The sequence below is a fragment of the Strongylocentrotus purpuratus genome, unplaced genomic scaffold (genome assembly GCF_000002235.5).
Source record: "Strongylocentrotus purpuratus isolate Spur 01 unplaced genomic scaffold, Spur_5.0 spur5_scaffold_12, whole genome shotgun sequence".
Lineage (NCBI taxonomy): Eukaryota > Metazoa > Echinodermata > Echinoidea > Camarodonta > Strongylocentrotidae > Strongylocentrotus > Strongylocentrotus purpuratus.
The window spans coordinates 32,584-54,619 of NW_022145597.1; the positions used below are offsets into that span (position 1 = coordinate 32,584).

Sequence of the window (22,036 nt, forward strand, 5' to 3'; positions counted from 1 at the left end):
GGGGTAGTGAGCACATTTTTTTTTTTTGATCCTCAAAAAAATTTCAATTTGCCCAACCCCAAAAAAGGTAAAAATCACGTGATTTTACATGATTTTTTTCTCAAGGGGGTAGCCCCCCCCCCTGGATCCGCCACTGTCTCTTCTCTCGGGCTCTATCTTACTCCCTTATCTCTCCTCTCACTCATCCCCCGTTTCTTTTGTTTGTTTCTTTTTTCTTTTCTTTTTCTCTTTCTTTTCTTTCTGCTCTCCTCTTTCTTTTCTTTTCCTTTTCTTTTCTTTTCTTTTCCTTTTCTTTTCTTTCCCTTTACCTCTCATTTTCCCCGACAGCAGCGTAATTTTACCACCAATATCCTGGCAGCTGTGGGGGGGGGGGTATGGGGGAGGGTGTCGAAAATGAAATGGAGTATTTGTCTTCTAGCTGTTCAATGGCCTGCTTCATCTTCTCTCTGTGTTAGTGTTGTAACACAAACACATTTGGCGTTCCATACAGATGCTTGCCATTGCTTCACGTTTATTAATAAACATGATAGGCATAAGCATGCTAAGTGGGTTTAGATTGATATCTATTGACATAAACCATAGGCCTAGTTGCTGTACAGTACTACAAATGTGAATTAATTGATTCGGTATACTACATTAATGGCGACGACAATGGCATCGTTCACCTCTGGAGATTGACTCGGTTAACCTATAAAACAGTTCAAACAAGTATTCGGCAACTTCAATTCAACAGGCATCTCTACACGGGCCATCTCACTGCCTGTAGCTACCGCCTGGCTAGCCTGCACCCTGCCCTGCTGCTCGCCGTCATCGGACAGCCCGCGCGCGCTGGTAAGTCTACAACACTTTTGAGTGGGACTCAGATTGACTCCTAATTATGCAATCGGCCCTGAGCTCTTTGAAGATAAAGATGATAAGACATCTTCTTCAAGACCTTTCTTGTTTTTTTTAAATTATATTCAGCATTCATTTTTGGTTATATCTGTATTGTTTGCATTTGTTGTGACGTTGCACTCCTCATAAGGAGGCGAGTTGGCTCAGTCGGCAAAGCGTCTGCCTGTCGAACCAAAGATCCCGGGTTCGACTCCCATCCAGGCGGATGACTGAAGTCTGCGTTGTGTGTGAACGTGCCCCTTCCCTTGTTCATAGACGCAGGTTATGTCAAGTGGAAAACACTCCGTCCCTCGGATAGGACGTTAAATGGAGGCCCCGTGTACAGGAGAGTCACCACCCTTGCACGTTAAGAACCCATTGCACTATTCGTATAAGAGAAGGGGGAAACCCCGGTGTAATGGTCCACCTGCACACCCCAATCAGGCCGAGTATACGGCATCTGCAAGAATCTTCAGTATTGAAGGAGGCAGATTATCTTGAAGAAGAAGAAGAAGAAGAAGCATGATTTGATGCATACACATTCACAAGCAGACGACCTGGCGGCCGGTATCAACACCATTTTTTTGTGCTGTTAAACTGATTGATGTTGTATAAAACAAATACATGTAATGAATGTTTTTCATTTGTTCGATAGCGCGAATATTTTCATGAGTTGAAACAATGACGTTTTATACATAAACATTCATTATATCTTTTGGGATTTTGTTTCTAATTTAATAATGTGAAATCTTGTCGACAGATATTAAAGACATGTTCAACAAGGGTGCATCAGGTGACGGTAAGAAGAGATGGCGCCTTGGTGGGCCGTATATAAGGGGTCAGCAGGGGTCATCAAACCAAAGAGCAGAGGTCAAGCAAGAGTGGCATCTCGTCCAGAATGAATTGAAGCAGTTTCAACAAAGTTTTGATGCAGGGACGCAGAACCTGGAAGAACAGTCAGATCCTACTACAGGTCAGTGAACTTCATGGCACTTCATATGCACTTTTCTATGAATACTAGCCATTTTCATGTAATCACTGCAAGAGGGTAAATATTGCATTTAATTTAAAGCCAGACTGCACTAGTTTAGCCAGGAGGGATTATACCTCCCTGCATGGTCACTGACAGTTGGCTATCTCATCAAATCAGCTCTCAATTAACATAAGATTTATAAGAAAAAGGGGAACAGTTGCTATAACAAAGGGCGCAAGTACCCTGTAGCTACAAGTAGTGCAGTCCCGCTTTTAACACTTTACATTTGGTGTGATTAAATCACTTTAACTAACAAAATGTTGTCAGTATTTAATCAGTCTGAGGAATTCCCAAAGATATTACAAGATTACAAATGTACAGTGTTGTTTCTTTGTCCTGCATTTATTCAAAGCTTAGCATACCTGTATTCACTTTGATTACAGAACTTTGTCACAATGTTATCTGGTATTGAATGATGTTCATTTATAGTGTCCATATTGTCTTTTGATACAAAGGATGTTTGGTTAAGAAACACGATATAGACGGTTACTTGTTTCAAAGGTTTTCCTGTGAATTAAACCCATTTTAAGACTTGTATGTTTTATCTTCCTCTAGCTGTATCAAGGAGTCATTGGGTGCAGAATTCCGATTGTAATAATTGCAGCAACAAGACGTGCAAGCGCCCTCTATGGGCAATGTCTAAACATCACTGCAGGAAGTAAGTTGCTTTGATGAAATATGTATTTATAAGATGAAAGCTGGCTGGCTAAGGTATATTTTACACGGAGCTGAGTTAACACCTTTCTTGCTCCTAACAGATACAATTTTGATTACATGCTTCATTAAAATTTTGTTCTCTGGCACAATATTTGGAAACACCTAATTCTTAAAGCATTTAATTTGCTTCCGAATGTAATAAACAGGATTGCATTTAACCCTCATGTAATTATTGATACTGGCGTGTAATCATTAATTTTATATTGTACATTATTATTATTACTCTTACATGAACTTCTTCGTGTAGCTATTTTTTTCAAAAGAAACATTTTACACAGAGTTAACACCTTTCTTGCTCCAAACAGATACAATTTTGATTACATGCTTCATTAAAATTTTCTTCTCTGGCACAATATTTGGAACCATCTAATTCTTAAAGCATTTAATTTGCTTCTGAATGTAATCAATAACGTTACATTTAACCCTCATGTAATTATTGATACTGGTGTGAAATCATTAATTTTATATGGTATATCAAGTTCTTTATATAGCTCGTTTCCATCCTCCTACCCGCTAGGCCCATTTTCACAAATCTTGTCATCAGTGACAAGTGACTGTTTTTGCTAGTGAAATCCTTTGCTTCTGATTTGTCACTGATTTTTTTTTCATTTTTCATTGTAAAAACGGGTCCCTGGTGTACATTCTTTTCATACTTCTTTTATTTCAGATGTGGTCTTATATTCTGTGCCAAATGTCTGCAATTCAAGAGGCGGCTTTCACCCAATGCCGAGTATGATCCTAACGGATGGATGTGCAAGGTAAGATACTATCATAATCACGTTCATCATTTTTGAATACTCTATACCTCCTTTCCATAAAATAGCCACAAATGTTGCAGCTATTTTTTATGGATATGTCTTTCACAAAGACTAAGATCGACTTAAGTTGGACATGAACTATGACAGACCATTCATGCCACTGGTTGCTCTCACCATTGGTCTCTCAAGGGACATCACAAATCTACAGAATTCACATTTTTGATAGATTATTACTCAATGAAAAACCATTATCAAATGATCATAATTTCTAGGGTTTTTTCCTCTAATTTTACATCTGGTTCAAGACTTTTGTAGGGCATAAATCGCTTTCCATAGTTCAAGTCCAACTTCAATTGATATTAGTCTTTTTGAAACATTCCCCAGGAGTGGCAGATATGAATGGGCTCCATCAAATGATGCTAAGTTTTACTTTTCCTATTATTATGTTATCAGTATTTTTCAGTGTTTTTTTGTTACCCTGCTAAGGCCAAGTTATAGGGGTCTGCTCACTATAATGACCGCTATTTAGAAAAGACAGCTATTCATTTAGTGACGTGTTATGGATAGCGGTCCTTATGAATGATGGTCCTTATGGATAGCGAGCTTGACCCAAGTAATATGGTGTTCTTACAGATACCTGACAGAAATTAAGAGTACTGGTATTTTGAAATATCCAACAATTATTATTAAGTGAATTTAAGCCTCAAGTCCGAGGGTCTTACCCCTTGTGGAATTGCACATTGTATGCTAGGTACCCACAGTGCAATTTTAATTCATTCAATATAAATCACATTTTCATACTCCTTTAGCAGGAATTTACTTGAATTGCTATGGCCAAGAAAATTTGTATATGTATGTTATGGTCTCCAAATTTCAAAAGCTAGTACAAAAATAGTTTGATGGAAGATTTGAGTGCATGTGAAAATGTAAATCATATGACTAAATGTAGAGGTGTTGTGGTTTAGTAGATAATTCACTGACTTTGAGTCCTGCCACAGCACTAATTTTTTTGGTAAGAGTGTAAGACGTTAATCTACATTTACCACTCTCCATCCAGGTGTTAAAGATAAAGACCAGTTATGGTCATGCGATTGCATTGTGAAAGAAACGTTGTGGAATTGATCAGAAAAGGTTGATCATCTAGCATATTAGTATTGGTGTGTACTGCAAGGTTCTGCAATCATCAAAATGATAAGAAATTTGGCCCAGTCTTCTTAAAGGTAAAGACCAGTATTGGCAACGCCCCAATTTCAAAAAATGAAATGGAAGCTCTCATTACCAATCATGTGAAAGAATATGTTTTGACTAATACATGATGATAAAAAATTTGCCGGGAAACTGCCTACTAATTCATATATTTGGTAAATTTATCTCTCTCATGGTCTGGTGAGAGAGATAGGGTAGTCCCATATACATCTTTCTGTGTATAGTGCTTGTAACTTTACGAAGAATGGGCCAAATTTCTTATCATTTTGATGATTCCAGAACCTTGCAGATGCTAGATGCTAGATGATCAACCTTTCTGATCGATTCCACAACGTTTCTTTCACAATGCAATCACATGACCATTACTGGTCTTTACCTTTAAAGTTACAAGCACTGTACACAGAGAGATGTATATGGGACTACGCAACGTGCGTGACACGTGCGTTTATCTCTCACAGTCCAATAGATAAACTTATTTACCAAATATATCAATTAGTAGGCGGTTTCCCGGCAAAAATGTTATCATCATGTATTAGTCAAAACATATTCTTTCACATGATTGGTAATAAAGAGCTTCCATTTCATTTTTTGAAATTGGGGCGTTTCCATTACTGGTCTTTAGCTTTAAATGGAAGGATGCAAAAGTTAATGTGGTTGGATGATCAATTGTGCACTTGTAAAATGGCGACTGGCCGGAATGCTCCCCAGGAAGTGGAGAATGTGCATACATTGTGTGCGGGGGAAGCCTGAATCCGATGACCGGGGTAATATATCGGTAAAGCGTTTACTGGTAGACACATCGTTGTATCGATGTATTGGGCGCTATATAAAAGTGGAATATGATTATTAATGTTGATACCTTGTTTTATTGGCTGGCAGGTAACATTCAATCTGACAAAGAATCTTTGTTTAACTAGTTTCCTATCGGATCCAGGCAGCCCCCGTATTAAGCCAAGAAGAATATGAGACAAATGGGATCCAGATAGAGACCCACATCCACCAAAAGGTAGAGAAAAAGGGCAGGGTTATCTGTCTTGTTTGTACATCAGTTTTCAGTACTAAAACACAGTTTCACTGAACTTTCTTTACAGGTTTGTGAGAAATGTTTTGATGCCAAAGAACAAGAGATTGGTCACTCAAGGAGATGGACGTATGACCTTCAGTTATTCCGTGCTGCTCGTCAGAAACGAGACGATTCCAAACTTACCAGGTTTGCCTTGTTTAACCAATCGTAACTGTTTTTAATTATGTACATATTCTTAATGAGAAGGTTGAGTTCTGGGAAGAGGTGAAAAATATTTTGTGAGCGTTATCATTCTTATTAGTAAGTGTTGAAGAACATCAGATAAGACATGTTCCCTGTAAAGCATGGCTTTTCAAATGCCTTCATATTCTAAATATGTCATGTAACATCGTAAAACTCCAGGGTAGGATTTTTATGCCACGTGTTTGTGTAGTCCCATATACATCTTTCTGTGTACAGTGTTTGTAACTTTACCAAGACTTGGCCAAATTTCTTGTCATTTTGATGATTCCAGAACCTTTCAATACACACAAATTCTTATATGCTAGATGATCAACCTTTTCTGGTCGATTCCACACCGCTTCAACTTTTTCTGATCCATTCCACACTTTTTCTTTCACAATGCAATCGCTTGACCAGAACTCAACTTCATCTTTAAATGTGTAAATGAATGGGAGATTCCATGAATCAAAAACAGTCATGGGTAAAAATTAGTATGTGAACAATTATTATTGCTTGTGAGTACAGTGTATTTGTGGGCTAGCGTGGGGTGACAGGGATAATCAGTAAAACATGTGGAATCATTTTAGTCTGCATAAATGCTAGTTAGTCACGTACTTCATTGTCTAGTCTCACACAATTTCCCTTTTTTTTCTTCAAATAATTACAAAGACACAAATATCCTTTAAAAAATGATAATAGTCTAATATTTTAATGTAGAGAAACTTTTTTTAGAATTTTATGAGAATGAAATGCTCTATAACTCATTGACTACTTGAACCTGGAGGCTTCTGTATTTATCCTATGGGGATGAGAAAATTAAGTAGTCAACAGGTTAAAGGTAAAGACCAGTATTGGAAACGCCCCAATGTCAAAAAAGGAAATGGAAGCTCTCATTACCAATCATGTGAAAGAATATGTTTTGACTAATACATGATGATAAAAAATTTGCCGGGAAACCGCCTATCAATTCATATATTTGGTAAATTTGTTTCTCTCATGGTCTGTGAGAGATATAGGGTAGTCCCATATACATCTTTCTGTGTATAGTGCTTGTAACTTTATGAAGAATGGGCCAAATTTCTTATCATTTTGATGATTCCAGAACCTTGCAGATGCTAGATGCTAGATGATCAACCTTTTCTGATCGATTCCACGTTTCTTTCACAACGCAATCGCATGACCATAACTGGTCTTTACCTTTAAGAAAGGAATAGTTTCCTTTTTATCACAAAAAAGAGTAAATGTAAATAAAAATGTTCACTCTTACAGAGTTATGGAATTATGGAAAGCCATTTGTTGTCTAAAAATGAAATATATTCAAGAGCAAAAATTCAAGTATTTTCTGACTTTCTATGAATTCCACTTCAAGAACATGAAATTTTCTTGATAATCGAAAATATGAATGATTTGAATCAACATTTTATGCCTTTTAAAATATTTTTTTCAAAATATTTTCATAGATGCTAACGGCTCTCCATAATTTTTAAGTCCAACTTAGAGATAAGTTCAACTTGGGATCCTTGTGAAACATCCCCCAGGATTACATTATTTAGTATTGAAAACCTTGTTCTTCAGGCAAAAAAGTGTGATGAACTCATGGTCAATTTTGTTATGGATTTTACAATCTACAGGTCAGTCATGAGACGAGTTTGTAAGAATCTTGTTGAAGGTTTCCAGAGGAATCACTCATCTAGCACTGCCACACCCCAGTCAGCTGATGCATCATCAGATGCTAATGGAGTAGGATCACAAACTAAGAATCCATTCAGTCTGTTCAAACGCAGCGTGTCAAAGGTCGTGAGTCATGGTGTACCTGACTGGCAGAAGCCCCCAACATGGGTGGTAAGTAGACTCTTTCTAAGAGTTATGATGTAACATATTCTTCATCAAGTAAAGCTGTAATAACATTTATGAGAAGATGTGTAGTGGTGGTTATTTTACCTGACTGCTAAGAAAGCATAAATGCTTGTTAATAAGCAACCAGTAGACCAACGGCTTTAGGTCCTCTCCAAGAGACAAGGATTAATGCCGTACCAAAGGGCACTAGCGCATCGACTTGGTTTCTAACCCGGTTCACTGGATTACAAGACCACTGCTCGACCAACTGAGCTATCGCAGCGCCTCCTCGGTATTGGTGTCACTCATGAAGAAATAATTAACATTGACCTATTTATGGAATATGTGTAAATTCAAGAGCCAATTTGATGGGATATATGGATCTAAGAATGAGGAAAGAGTGGTCATCCATTTTTTGAATAAAGTGTATCAACTCTGCCAATCAATAAAACATGTTTTGTTGACTATTCTTATTATCCGTACAGAGTGAAGGGAGCAGCTGCCAGTGCTGTAACCGCCCTTATGGGAAGCTGGAAAGCAAGTTGAATTGTCGGATCTGTGGAAAACTTGTCTGCAAGACTCAATCCTCCAAAGATCTACTCCTTTATAGACCAGATAAATCAGACCGGGCTGAACTAGGCTCAGAACCACGCTGGGCTATAATCAGAGTCATAGGGGTAAGAAGCTTAGTTCTACTTCTCTATTTATGAGAAAAGTAAGACTGGATTACATGGGATTGGACTATGGCTTTAAAAGACCTCTTTGTCCACTTTTGGGAGAAATTTGAGTTTTTCAAGATTAGTCCTTATCTAATAAACAGATTCTAAAAATATGTATATTAGATTGTATAAGATTATGTTTGAAAGAGATTGTTTTGGTCGAGATACATCCAGGATTAAATCATTAAACTTTTCCTGTCATCGGCATAAAACCAATTTTTAATATATCAGAGGATAACATTTGTTTGATAGATTGAAGATGATACAAGAGCCAGGTTTTACAGTATCTACATTGGATTGATTTGTATTTGATGAAGAGTTAAAGGTAAAGACCAGTTTTGAAAACGCCCTCCCCCCCCCCCCCCCCCTCTTAAAAATGAAATGGAAGCTCTTATCACTTTTTTGACTAATACGTGATCATACAAATTTTGGCGAGAAACCGCCTACTAACTGATATATTTGGTAAATTATTATATCTATTTGGACCTGATAGATATCGCGCATGTGTCGCGTAGTCCCATATACATCTTTCTTTGTACAGTGCTTGTAACTTACCAAGATTGGACCAAATTTCTTATCATTTTGATAATTCCAGAACCTTGCAGTACACCAATAGTTATGCTAGATGATCAACCTTTTCTGATTGATTCCACAACGTTTCTTTCACAATGTAATCGCATAACAAGAACTCAACTTTATCTTTAACATAGAGCCCAGAAGTTGAACCTGATGACAGTCTTTATGTACGGTTATGCCATCCATGTAAGGAACAGCTTGAAGCCATTCAAGTAGAAGACTACCAAAGAGTGACAGATGAAGGGGCCATGATGAACATCTACCTACAGCAGCTAGTAGACATCTATACAGAAATCATCAAGATACAAGCAAAGATTGATTCAAGTATTCCTGAGGTAAGAGAGTGTTTTAATCACTGAACTAGTAAAGTCACACAGTCATAAGCCCTATCTAGGACTGTGTTCTAGCAAAGGCATCGCCCTGTTATGGTTCTTTTCTACAGAACCTTTGGACATTTCTTTTCAATAGTTGATAATTTTAATCGTTAATCATTGTGTAAAATTCTGTGTACCCTGGTAATATCATTAATTATTTGTAAGTGGTCCATACACTTGACTTACTTCACTTAAGCCGTCCACACCATCACTGGGATGTATGATGGCTTCTGTTTCACTATGGCTTGCCACACCTTCCTGTCTTCTGTTAGCCTAGTGGCTTTAGTCAGGGAGTCAACTTGTCTGTTGTTGCAGTCCGCCTTGATGCAGTCTGTCCATCTATTAGCTGGTCTTCCCATTGGACGTTTGCCATGTACATTTCCGTTGAGAAGGATGTGGGGAATCTCTTTCGATTCATTCTGTTGATATGTCTGAAGTATCTCGGTCTTTTTGTGGCAACCCTGTCGATGATGGTTTCTTACATGTTAAGTTTGTGTTGTGTTCGTATGTGTGTGTTTCTTATTCTGTCAAGTCTGGTCACACCCATGATTCTCCCGAGGCATGCCATCTCAAAAGTGTGGAGTCTATTTTCATCGACCTTCTTTAATGTCCATGTTTCTGCACCATATAACAGAATAGACAACACCAGGACTTTGTACAGTTGTACCTTTGTTACACAATCAAGAGATATGCCACTATTTCTTAAAAGTGAAAGCTGAAACAATGGATAATTGATATAATTGTATTTCATGATAAAAATCTGCATTAGGCTACATAGAATTGTGTTTAAAGCGCCTAATGACTTGTTCAGTATTCATGCTACAACTGTATTTACTTTCATTCCTTAATTACTTAGTGCTACAGAGGGTACATGGGGTTCCATATTACTTTACTGTATAAGAGTTTGATGAAACATGTACTGCCACTAGATATGTCCCTTCTATAGTATAATCAATTAGGTGCATATATATATGGGCAACATATCAGATATATCGGTGAACTTCCGTTAATACATACCTATCTGGCAGTAATGATACAACCTCAAGTCTATTTTGATCAACCTTCTTGGTCCATACACGTGTATATTTAATAGTGCTGATACAAGTAATGTAAGAGCTCTTTGTAATTTATACTAAATTGGTCAATTACACACCTTGGACCTTACCTATGGAATCAGTTGCCACAAGATATTTGTTATATTTCAAGTATAGATTGCTTTAAATTGCCCTCAAAACTCATTTGTTCAAAGCGGCTTTCCAGTAGATTTACTTTCCAACATAGTTGTTCATTTTGGGGGTATTTTTGTGTACTTGTAGTTTTTCTTCTCCATTGCGCCTCGAACACATTAATCATGAGGACTATACTCTATATTATTATTATTATTATACTAAATCTTTTTTAGTTTCAGAAGCTGATTGACGGTCTTGAGATCCAGGCAGGTGCGCCATCCAGTCTTCCTCCCAATAGAAACAACATGCAGCTACTTGCTAAACATCAGGTAAATACCTATATGTATAATCTAAATGTATATTGTTGTTCCACCAGGTATATGGGTAGTTCCATAAATTAGGGACCCACTTCGTTGCTGTTTTCACGAAGTGACGGTAGTGAAAAAAATTGCATTCACTTTGCGTGACGATTTTCCTCACTACTGTCACTTCGTGAAAACAAGGACGACTTTGACAGTAAATAGTGGAGTGAGATTGTAAAGTGATTTCCAAGCATAATATTGCACCCTCATACCTAGAATCACTTAATAATCTCACTCCACTATTTAAGTCTTTAATCAGAGCCACAAATACAAAATGTCACAAAGTGGGCCCCTGATTTATGGAATTACCCATTTACACAAATATGATTGTTTTTGTTACTTTATCAGAAGGCAGCTTGACTGTCCTACTATAATGGGTAGGAAGCAATGAAGGAATTCCTGTGTACCTTTTTGCTATAAACTCTGTTTAAAGAACGACCAATATCCATCAGTTCTTGCAAAAACACTTAAATGGGAAGTCCAACCTGATATTAAGTTGGTTTTAATAGAAGCAGAACATTGAAAAGAACATATCATCAAAAACCTCTAAAACCCCTGAATGCCCCTGTTGGCTTATTACTGTAGGGCAGAAGGCCAGGATATATAGGTTGAAATAAATTGTCTACTTATATGTTAAACTCAGCAGATTTCATTTAATATGCTGAATATGGCACTATTCAGTATTAATGATAATAATAATAATAGGCATATCTATAGCGCCATTTATATCCCACATACTAAGAATCTTGCTCTACGATTGGTGAAAAGTAAATCACGTGAGGAAAGATAGTTCGGCCATTATTGATGGGAGAAGCAAAAAGTTCGTTACACTGTGTAGATAGTACTACTATCTACACAGTGCAACGCACTTTCATTGAAGATAGAGGTACTATCTACAAAGGGCAACGCACTTTCACTGAAGATTATCCAAACGCGCACTTAAACAGGCGTAATTGGGCGCGCATTACCAATGAGCGCAATTAAAGAAAACACATGCGCGCACCTTACCCTCGAGGGGTTGGGTTAAACTTCAACTTTTTTGGTGTGAATTTGGGCCTAGGTATCTTTTATGTAGATGCATACACGTCCTTTTCTTTTTGTAATTAAATTTTTTTAGATGTGGAATATAAAGCAAATAATCACCTTTTGGTTTTCAGGCGATGGCAAACTATCACTTCCTCGTCGATCAGAATATATACGCTATCTTTCCTCAGCTTCGCTTCGGAAAGATACATGTAGCTACATCCAGATCGCCTCGGAAATGATAGTTTGTCCCATCACCTTCACCAACGGTAATTATTAGCTTACTATCTAGACAATTCTATTCCAAGGCGAACAAGAAAAATAGAAAGAATGAGAGAGTTTGGATGAGTGTCGTAGTGCCAAGTACAGGTATTACTATAACGATTACTATAACAATGGTTGTAGATTGTCCTTTGATGAAAGTCTTAATCTTTTTGTTTTCCTTTTTAGGGAGACTTGTCTGATCACCTATCTCTGTTTGTTATTACCATTGGTCGTTTGAAGAAACTTGAACCACAGAGCAGGCTGCAAGTCAAACTTGTGAAGAATCTAATGTCTGTGAGTATACCATTACTCAGTCCAATAATACCAACATTTATATTGCAAATATATCCATCACACAGGATGCTCAAGGAACTTGAAAGTATTATATCCCTTCTATGAATATTCATGACTTTTCTAAATACATGATTGGTCAATTTGTGGTCACGTGATAAAATATAATTTCACTATTAAGAACAATTTCTGCCATAGCTCCGAATAGCTTTTACTATTTTTTCCTGGGCAGAACTGCGCATGCTCTCTTTGAGATTTTCAGGTAGATAAGCATTGTGACATCACACGTTCAATCAAAAGTAATGCGCAATTAGCGCGTCTCATTAAATGCGCATTAGTCCAAGTGATTAATAGCGCATTAAAAACCATATAATACTAAGCATTTAGTTTGTAAGAATAGTGGAAATTGTATATCTTCGGAGAGACTGGCAATAGTACCTTGACGGTCCCTCCTCAGATAAATAATTTCCACAATACTTTCTCACAGCTTGGTATATTTGTATATATACCTCTGTTTAGTATCATCTGATCGGTCGAAATTGGAGTCATGATTTTAGCCATGCCCGCCTACTGGTCAATAGTTTTTTAAAGATGCCTGTTGCCCCTTGAGCCTATAGAAACAGCAATGCCTCTCATAGCAGTCAATATATCTATAGTATTATTACCCTGGCTGACTTTAGCCCAGCTGCCCTAAAGCACTCAAAGCATTCAAGGAATACATTTCTACCAGGTAGATAAGAAATAAATATCAGAGTGACTTGAGCTATAAGGCTCATTGTGGGCTGTGTACTAAAATCCCTGTAGCTAAATAAACCATGTGACATGTACAGTACATCACATAATTTACATGGGATTGTAGTAATAATGTTCTTTGCATCTGACTTGACTTAGTTTCTTGATATTTACTAGAAAAGATTACGGTAAAGGGACAGTTGAGTTCTTGTTTAAGACCATAGATGCTTTTTCAAAGTGCATGGTTATTGCTCTTATCCTTATTCATGACATTTCTATAGTGCCCTTTTAGGACCTAAAATTGCTATGAAGGTAATTTTAAACCCCAAAATGTGTGAAATTTAGATTAAACACGATCATTCCAATTCAGTTCCACTTTTTTTTTAAATGCAGTGACTGTTAATTTAATAATAATAACAATACACAGGGCGGCTGGTTGTGCGTATTATAATCAACACGAAAAAGCCAACATTGGCAGCATTGGCTGGAATAAAACGTATAAGGCACTAACTCGTTTTTTCAACGGCTGCTTCAAACTTCAGATTTCAGCTGTCTCTGAACCAATTTTGATCAAACAAAAATGATTTTGACATTTAAATTGTATGTATGCTTCTTCAAATCTGCCACTCAGTTTGTTTTCATTATCTCACAAAAGAAAAATTTGTGTAGCACCCTCTATACCAAAACTCAACTATCCCTTTAATCACTTGATATAAATCAATGTGATGTCTGAATCAAGAGAGGTATCTCATGTTTGTGACATCTTCTTACTGATATTCTGTTGCGTAATAATTAGCTGTAAGTCATGAACCTTCATGAATTGTATTTACTATTAACCTAACAATATTTCTCTAATATCATCACTCAATTTCTCTTTTTCTACCCCCTAATATCCACACCAAGTGTAAATTTAGCTATTATAATGAGACAAGCAGTCTGCTTTGGCAGCTAAAGAGGCATTGCACAGAAATAACAACCAGAAAGCCACTTAATCATTCACCCGCTGCTAATTTTGATATACACTAATTATAATCTTTTTATTTTACCAGTTTTTTACTTCTCATTTTAGCAAGAAATTTATAATTTATCCTTTTCAGTTATTTAATTCTCTCATGTAATTTCTTTGACACATTCATGAAAAAATACATATAATTTGTTTTTGGACATTTGAAGGTGCATACATGTAAATAAATATATAAATACATACAAAATAATTACATTTTATTATAACATTTAACAATCATCAATCATCATAATTTTAAGTAGGTTGCATTAAAAGAATAAGATTATACTGAAGGAGGCAGTGCATTTAAAAAGCTTGTTTTGAGCTCGTCCATCCAGACACGTCCACGCCAGAACACCTCTCCAGCTAAGACTACTTCACGCATCAACACACACACGCTCATGAATACACATGACACACCCCTACACACACCTCTTTATACCAGTGACACATATCATTTTGTTGTGTTTTTCATGTAAAAATGCCTGTTTTATGATTTATTCATATTTTGCATTGCTTTATTGCTTTGGTTCTATCAGTGTAAATTCAGCTTCTGTCAAGAGACTAGCAATCTTTATAAACAGCTCAGGAGACAGCTTGGTGAGATAACTCCTCCAGAGATTCTACAGGAAATACAGACCATAGTAGATGCAAAGGTAAGCCAAATCAAATCATCATCTCAACTAAAGTACGTTTAAGGGACTTTTTTAACATTGTTCAGATGAGAGATAGTGGTGCTAAGATAGTGACTTAAATGCTAGATGTGCAACTAAAGATAATCTAAAAGTTTTAGTGGAAATAGACCTTATTAATGATAAAGATTGGGAAAAACTGATCTGATCGATTCCTTAATTTTCCCAACTATATTATTACAATTTAACTGCATTTGTAGGTGAATGCAAATCATCACAAAAGCAATGAATTGGCTATATACATGTATATATACCATTTTTAGACATGTAAGGGTTGAAAAAAAATTTAAAGCCTATTTTTTGTCTTTTTTTCATGGAAAAATGGTTGGGAAAATTCAAAAAATAGTTGGGAGAATTTACTGTTTAAAAAGAGGCACAGTGACGCCTTCAAAGAAAACCATAAATATCTTTGTGTTTTGAGAAATGTTCAGGATTTGTTGCATATTAGAGGGTTAGTTCAGTAGGAATACTATAATATTAAAGAGAAGGTTGAGTTCTGGGAAGAGGTGAAAAATAATTTGTGAGTATTACTCATTCTTATTATGCAAGTGTGGAAGAACATCAGTTAAGACATGTTCCCTGAAAAGCATGGCTCTTCAAATGCCTTCACATTCTAAATATGCATGTAACATCGTAAAAATCGGGGGCCGGCTTTTTACGCCACGTGTTCGTGTAGTCCCATATACATCTTTCTGTGCAAGTGTTTGTAACTTTACCAAGACTTGGCCACATTTCTTATCATTTTGATGATTCCAGAACCTTGCAATACACACAAATTCTTATATGCTAGATGATCAACCTTTTCTGGTCGGTTCCACACCGTTTCTTTCACAATGCAATCGCATTACCAGTACTAAAGTTTATCTTTAAGTAAAATTTCATGCAAATTTTTTTTTTTTTTTTTTCATCAACCTTCAAAAATATTACTGGGTCACTTTAAAGTCTATTTAATTATTTTGCTGTTTGATCAATTTAGTTTAAATTGATTTATTCTGATTTATGACCAAGGCTTAATTTTGAAACTCATGATTTGAAGTACATGTACCAATGACTATTTTTGTCTCTTCATTATCTTTTGCATGTATTTGTTCCTTATTTCATTTATTTCTATAAACGTGATGTAATGATTTCTTGTAATTATATATTTTCTTGAATATTACTGTAACGCCAGAGGAAACCAAATTTCTATGTAACTTGTTTGCAAAGACCAAATAAAATATCTTGTATCTTATGTTGTATGAAAATTAGCTGAGACAATTTGATTCAATTATTTCAATTGCAACTTATTATGATATACTGAATTATCATCTGAATGTTGTTAACAAGTAATTGTGCAATTTACATGTAACTCTGCTGATGTGGATTTATGAACATCATCTTTCACATGCCTTTCACTTTGTTTACTCTCAGGCCATCAATTCAGCTTGTTTATCCCTCAATCAGCTGGCCTTTGAATGTCTTCATCTCTGTCTCAAACATCATCTAGATCAATCCTTACCACTCAGCATCAAACAATCAGCCGAGGTACGTACACCTCTATAGGCCTGTCTTCATCAGCTCCAGATTGCCAAATAACCCACTTTTTTAACTATCCCGATCACAAATTATCCAGCTAATTTTCGTCTTTATCAGGCCGCAGTTGCAATTAGGGGGATATTTGGTCGAGATAATCATCCCAAGATATCTTTGGCTAGTTTGCAAAATATCCTGCTATTTGTCCAGTGCGTCTTTACCAGCCCGAAGCCTCGCACTATGCGCGAACACAGCAAAATATCCCGAGTTCGAGTTTTGAGTTTCAAGGTCGAGTCTCGAGCTGATGAAGACGCGATTTGTAACTTCGGGCTTATTTTCCAAATCAGAAATAGCAGGCTATTTGGCAACCTCAAGCTGATGAAGACATACCTCCCTCGAGAGTGCTTCTAACTTCATGCTAATGCACAGTGGTGATAGGAATCAAAGGGATGTAATAAATCAAACTCAGGTTTATAGTTTATTTGTGTGTACAACTATGACGAAAGAAACAAGCCCTTGAAAAAAAAATCATCTTGGAACATTGCGCTTTTGAGAAATCATGCGTTAAATATCAGTTTTAGGATTTTTATTAGTAGTTCACATGCTTAAATTATTTGTATGCGCCTTGAGCATCTCTAGAGATGGATATGTTGCGCTTTATAAATACTGTTATTATTATTATTATTAAATTATGAATATCTTACATTCTAAGTTACAGCCAGGAGTAAACAGCTTTTGACATTAGTTTGTGAAAGTAAATGATTATTTTTCAAGAAGAATAATGTGGAAATGGAAAAATCCTGATAGTTCATTCATATTCATATTCAAATTTATTGTCCAATGATTGGAAATTTGTTTCATTTGCATGTCAGTACAAGATTACAGATTATAAACATCAATAAGATACAGATGGATACAGAGTAGAACGTTGAATGAGGATAGAGTGTAAATCAGCTTCATTGAATACGCTACTACTAGTACTATTTGTTGTTATTTGATAGATATGTGAATCAGACGTGAAGAAGCGTGACTGTGTTATCAATTTTTGATGGGAGATGTTTTGCACGATTGGAAGAACTACTACACGCCCACATGATATGAATTGACCCGCAATCGGATGGATATGGCTTACATTCTAGAACCTGTCTTATAATGGTACTTGTTGTTGTTTGATAGATATGTGAGTCAGACCTGAAGAAGAAGATGGAATCATCCGAAGAGGATTGGGAGGAGCATAGAGATCAGATCAGTGCCTTCATCAAGATACAGATCAAGGTAAAAAAAAAAGATACAGATCAAGGTGACTGAACACGTCATGTGTATGCAAGGATTCTTACTCACTATAACTCATCAATTTCAGTTGGAGTTTGAGTTTATTGGTTTCACATTTCACATGCAGATATAATACAGATAACAAAATATACATAAAAGACTTATTGTTTCATAATTCAAAAAAATGATTATACTACATGTAATTGACAATGTAATCAGACTACAAAGTTACATGTCATCACATTTGTTTGACAACTCTCTCCCTCTCTCTTTGTTTTCTTTCCTAGTACTTGACGCAGTCCTTATTATTAGGCGTACAAAAAAAAATTAAATCTATGGTCGGCTTTTTAATAATTTTTTTGTTGTTAATGTATTTGTTTGTTTAAATGAGATATAAAGGCATAAAATCATCAAATTATTCCCAAATTCTTACTAGTCTTCTGCCCTAGTTAAGAAATCTTGCTAGCGTAAACAAGTAGACCCCGGCCTTGTTTACATGTATATACCATGCAATGCACCAGCTAGAAACCAGCAAGTTTTGGGCGACGTTCCCGGTTTGGAGCGACGGTCGCTGTTTTGAGGGAGAAAAAAAGAAGAAGAAAAAAGTAGGAAATCCGACCTACCGACCCAGGTTCTTGCACCTTAAGGGCATTACAACATCTTTTTTTTTAAAGGGATCCGGTAACTTTGTCTCAGATTCTGAAACAAATTCCTGGATTTAGCTCATGCTGCAATGATAATTATAAACCTTTAGGTCAGTCAGGAACTCCATGACTTTTACGGGTCAATCGCCTGTCTGATTATCAAGATATTTATAATTGTAATTACAAATTTTGAAAACCATTTGCCAAACGGTTTTCATAACACTACAGTCTATTTTGGGGAAAACGAGTATAGCAAAACCGGTCACTCAAAGATTTTTACTTTTTTGAGGCACTTCTTGATCATTTTGAAGCGCAATTTTTTTTAGGGCTTAATATTACACCATATCACAGACACTGATAACACGTAGGGCCGTGCATCTCAGATTTAACATTGTTAAACGATTCCTTTAAAGGCCTTATAGAGTCATTTTATCTCAGCCATGTGAAGGTTCAAGATTGATAATCATCTTTATCCGCTTTTCACCACACTGTATGTGGATATATCTGCCTCCAAAACATATCTTTATTTTATATAATCCTTTAATCATGTTCCTTTTCCAACCAGTCAATGTATGTACCTGCTACATGTACTTACTATACAATGCCTCATTAAAGGTACTATGTCCCATTTGCAGGCCAAAAAATGAAAAGGTTAAATTCCAACAGCATTTGAAAGATAATACTATCTTAGAACTTCCCTTAAAAAAAGGGGGCTTGAAAATATCATTCTTTTAAGTGGAAAAATAACGACTATTACCGGTATTTGTCGAATCGACTTAAGAGCTACATGTATAGATCCAGTAAGTTAACGTCTGATTTTCAGACCATTGTACTGAATGGCCATACGTTTTATGCTGCGCAAAGATTCAATCAATTTAATATTGGCCATTACAAGAAGTGGGTTATTGATGTAGACAAATGCTTGTACCCTTTACAGCTCATTTTATGTATGTTATTACCAAAGAAGAAGAAAAGCCAGTCAGTAACTCAATAGTGTCTGACAGCGAAGTCTAGCAAGTAAACGTGTTTCTTTGCATAATTTAAATATTAGGACACTGCTAACATTTAAATTTCACAGATAGGACATATAGGACATATTAAAAATTCCTGCAAAGTTATACAGAATTTGATGTTGGCTGCAAAAGGGACATAGTATCTTTAAGAATGGATTAGAACTGGCTTTAATTTTCTGACATTTCTCTCTCCTTACCTCATTCATGTATAATAATATCATAATATAATTAATTTATATAGCGCTTAATACAAAGTTTAAAGCGCGTAACAAACAAAAAATTAAAGTAATGTTAACCTACAAATTATAACAATATAATACATGATACATAATTATAATAACAAATTCGTAATAATAATCATACAACAATAATAGACGCTTTATAGTTTAACAAACAAAATATGATTACATTACATTACATATTGAACAGATAAGTCTTAAAGGTAAAGACCAGTATTGGAAACGCCCCTATTTCAAAAAATGAAATGGAAGCTCGTATTACCAATCATGTGAAAGAATATGTTTTGACTAATACATGATGATAACAAATTTGCCGGAAATTGATATTAATTAATTAATTGATATATTTGGTAAATATCTATTGGTGTGTGAGAGATAAACGCACGTGTCATGCACGTGTGCGTAGTCCCATATACATCTTTCTGTGTACAGTGCTTGTAACTTTACCAAGACTGGACCAAATTTCTTATCATTTTGATGATTCCAGAACCTTGCAGTACACAACAATACTTAAATGCTAGATGATCAACCTTTTCTGATCGATTCCACAACGTTTCTTTCACAATGCAATCGCATGACCATAACTAGTCTTTATCTTTAAGTTTGCTCTTGAATGTTTCTAACGTTGGGGACTCACGTATTTCATGGGGAAGATTGTTCCAAAGTTGTATATTGTTATATCTACCTGCAGGGTGATGAGGAAAATAATATCAAGCCCCGCCTTTATATCCGTCCCTCTCGTCGTAGAACAAAGAGAGATGGTGTGCTTTATGTGGAGGGGTTCATTAACCGGAGGACATCGGAAGTCCTGGAGAAGATTCTAGCCCAGTTGGTGAGCAGGACGGCCGATCGGAGCTTTAAATCTACAAAGTCTTTCCTGGAAGAGCTCAGGGGTAGTTTTATGGAAGATAAGGAGGATGACAAGAATGGTTGGACACTACTGTAGTAAGCAAATAATTACAATTGGTGAAGGTGATGGGACAAACTATCACTTCCGAGGCGATCTGGATGTATAGCTATCTTTCTGAAGTGAAGCTGAGGAAAGATAGCGTATACATTCAGATCACAGAGAAAGTGGTAGTGGTAGTTTGCCATCGCCAGAAACCAAAAGGTGATTATTTGCTTTATATTCCACATTGGAAACTGATTAATCTGAAAGGGATTGTTTGCTGGAATAGTAGGAGAATGAGCATAAAACAAGTGTGACAGCAGGCACAAATGATACTCAAAATGAAGTCATTCCAAGTTTTGTGGTATTTAATTGAGGGTGGATCAACCCCCTCTTGAGCTCTTGAGGAGACACTCCTAGGGAGACACTGAGACTAGAATTAGACCAACTAGCTAGTGCACCATAATCTCCAACCAAATGATGAAGTTAGACCTCTGAAGTTCTGTTCAAAGTTACTTTATATATAAAATCACCTCCATGTGCCTAAGTAGTGAGTTGATGGTCTGTGTTTATCCCTCTCACCTTGTGATGTGGCAAGAAAGTCCTTTCTCTCTAACCTCTCTGACCCAAGGTCAAAGTTGACTTCCCATTTTAGAGATCTCCTCAGATGTATACACTAAAGGGTCTCCTTATTTAGAGACATAGATCCCTTCATTCAGGGACCTCCTCAACAAAAAAAATTTAAGAAACATGTTCTACATGTACAGTCAAACATGCTTTAGCTACCACCTGTCACTATGAAAATGACGGACAAAGAAAGCGGACAAAATATACAGTTTCTCGGGTAGATAAAGGAACATCCCTTCACTGCTATTATGTAAAAAGGGGAATGTGCATGTGACACGTGTTCTACACATTTTTTTACATAATAGCAGGAACTGTATATTTTGTCCGCTTTCTTTGTCAGTCATATTCATAGTGTGTATATATATATATAGAGAGACCACCATTCTTGTCTCCCTTGAGCGGCCTTCAAAGACAGGTTTCACTGTACATGTACAAATGTATATTAAATATTCTGACCTGTCACACAAGTACTAAGTTTGAATCATCATTGATCTCTTTTTGGTTACAATTCATTTCTGAATATGTACGGTATGCTGTTTAGTTAAGCTCCATGTACTTACTATCACTAGGCACTACACATACACAAAAATGCTATTGGGTTGCATTTCATTTCATGCATGAAATACACATGTACAGTATATTTATTCGATTGACTCACAATATCTCTTTATGCACATGCACATCAAACTTATACTCAATGTACTTAATGTTATTTAAACTTGCCATCGTCTAATCATGTACCATTCCAGATTTACAATAATGGCAGTAGACCAGAAAGTTGCAGGGCTGCAGCCTGAACGTGTTATAGCTGTAGTGAAATAATACACAATCTGTGTAATATGTGATTTTGGGTTAAGAAGAATTTGAAGAGACAGAAAAATAAAAAAAGAATGCAGTGCTTTCTTGATAAGAGGTCTAAAAATAATACATGCAAGCTTGTGGATTACACAGTTGAAAGATCATGAA

The 22,036-nt window shown here is 36.2% G+C and overlaps 1 protein-coding gene across 1 annotated transcript; it reads left to right on the plus strand.

The window, feature by feature from the left end:
* The first annotated feature begins 576 nt into the window (after positions 1-576).
* LOC100890951 (vacuolar segregation protein PEP7) lies at positions 577-20,591 on the plus strand. The gene is made up of 14 exons (XM_003730660.3): positions 577-831; positions 1,634-1,846; positions 2,462-2,564; positions 3,291-3,381; positions 5,679-5,797; positions 7,465-7,675; positions 8,155-8,346; positions 9,099-9,299; positions 10,741-10,836; positions 12,343-12,450; positions 14,722-14,838; positions 16,285-16,398; positions 17,563-17,661; positions 20,246-20,591. The coding sequence occupies exons 2-14, from the start codon at positions 1,645-1,647 to the stop codon at positions 20,498-20,500; spliced, it is 1,908 nt and encodes a 635-aa protein (XP_003730708.2). The 5' UTR covers positions 577-831; positions 1,634-1,644; the 3' UTR covers positions 20,501-20,591.
* The last annotated feature ends 1,445 nt before the right edge of the window (positions 20,592-22,036 follow it).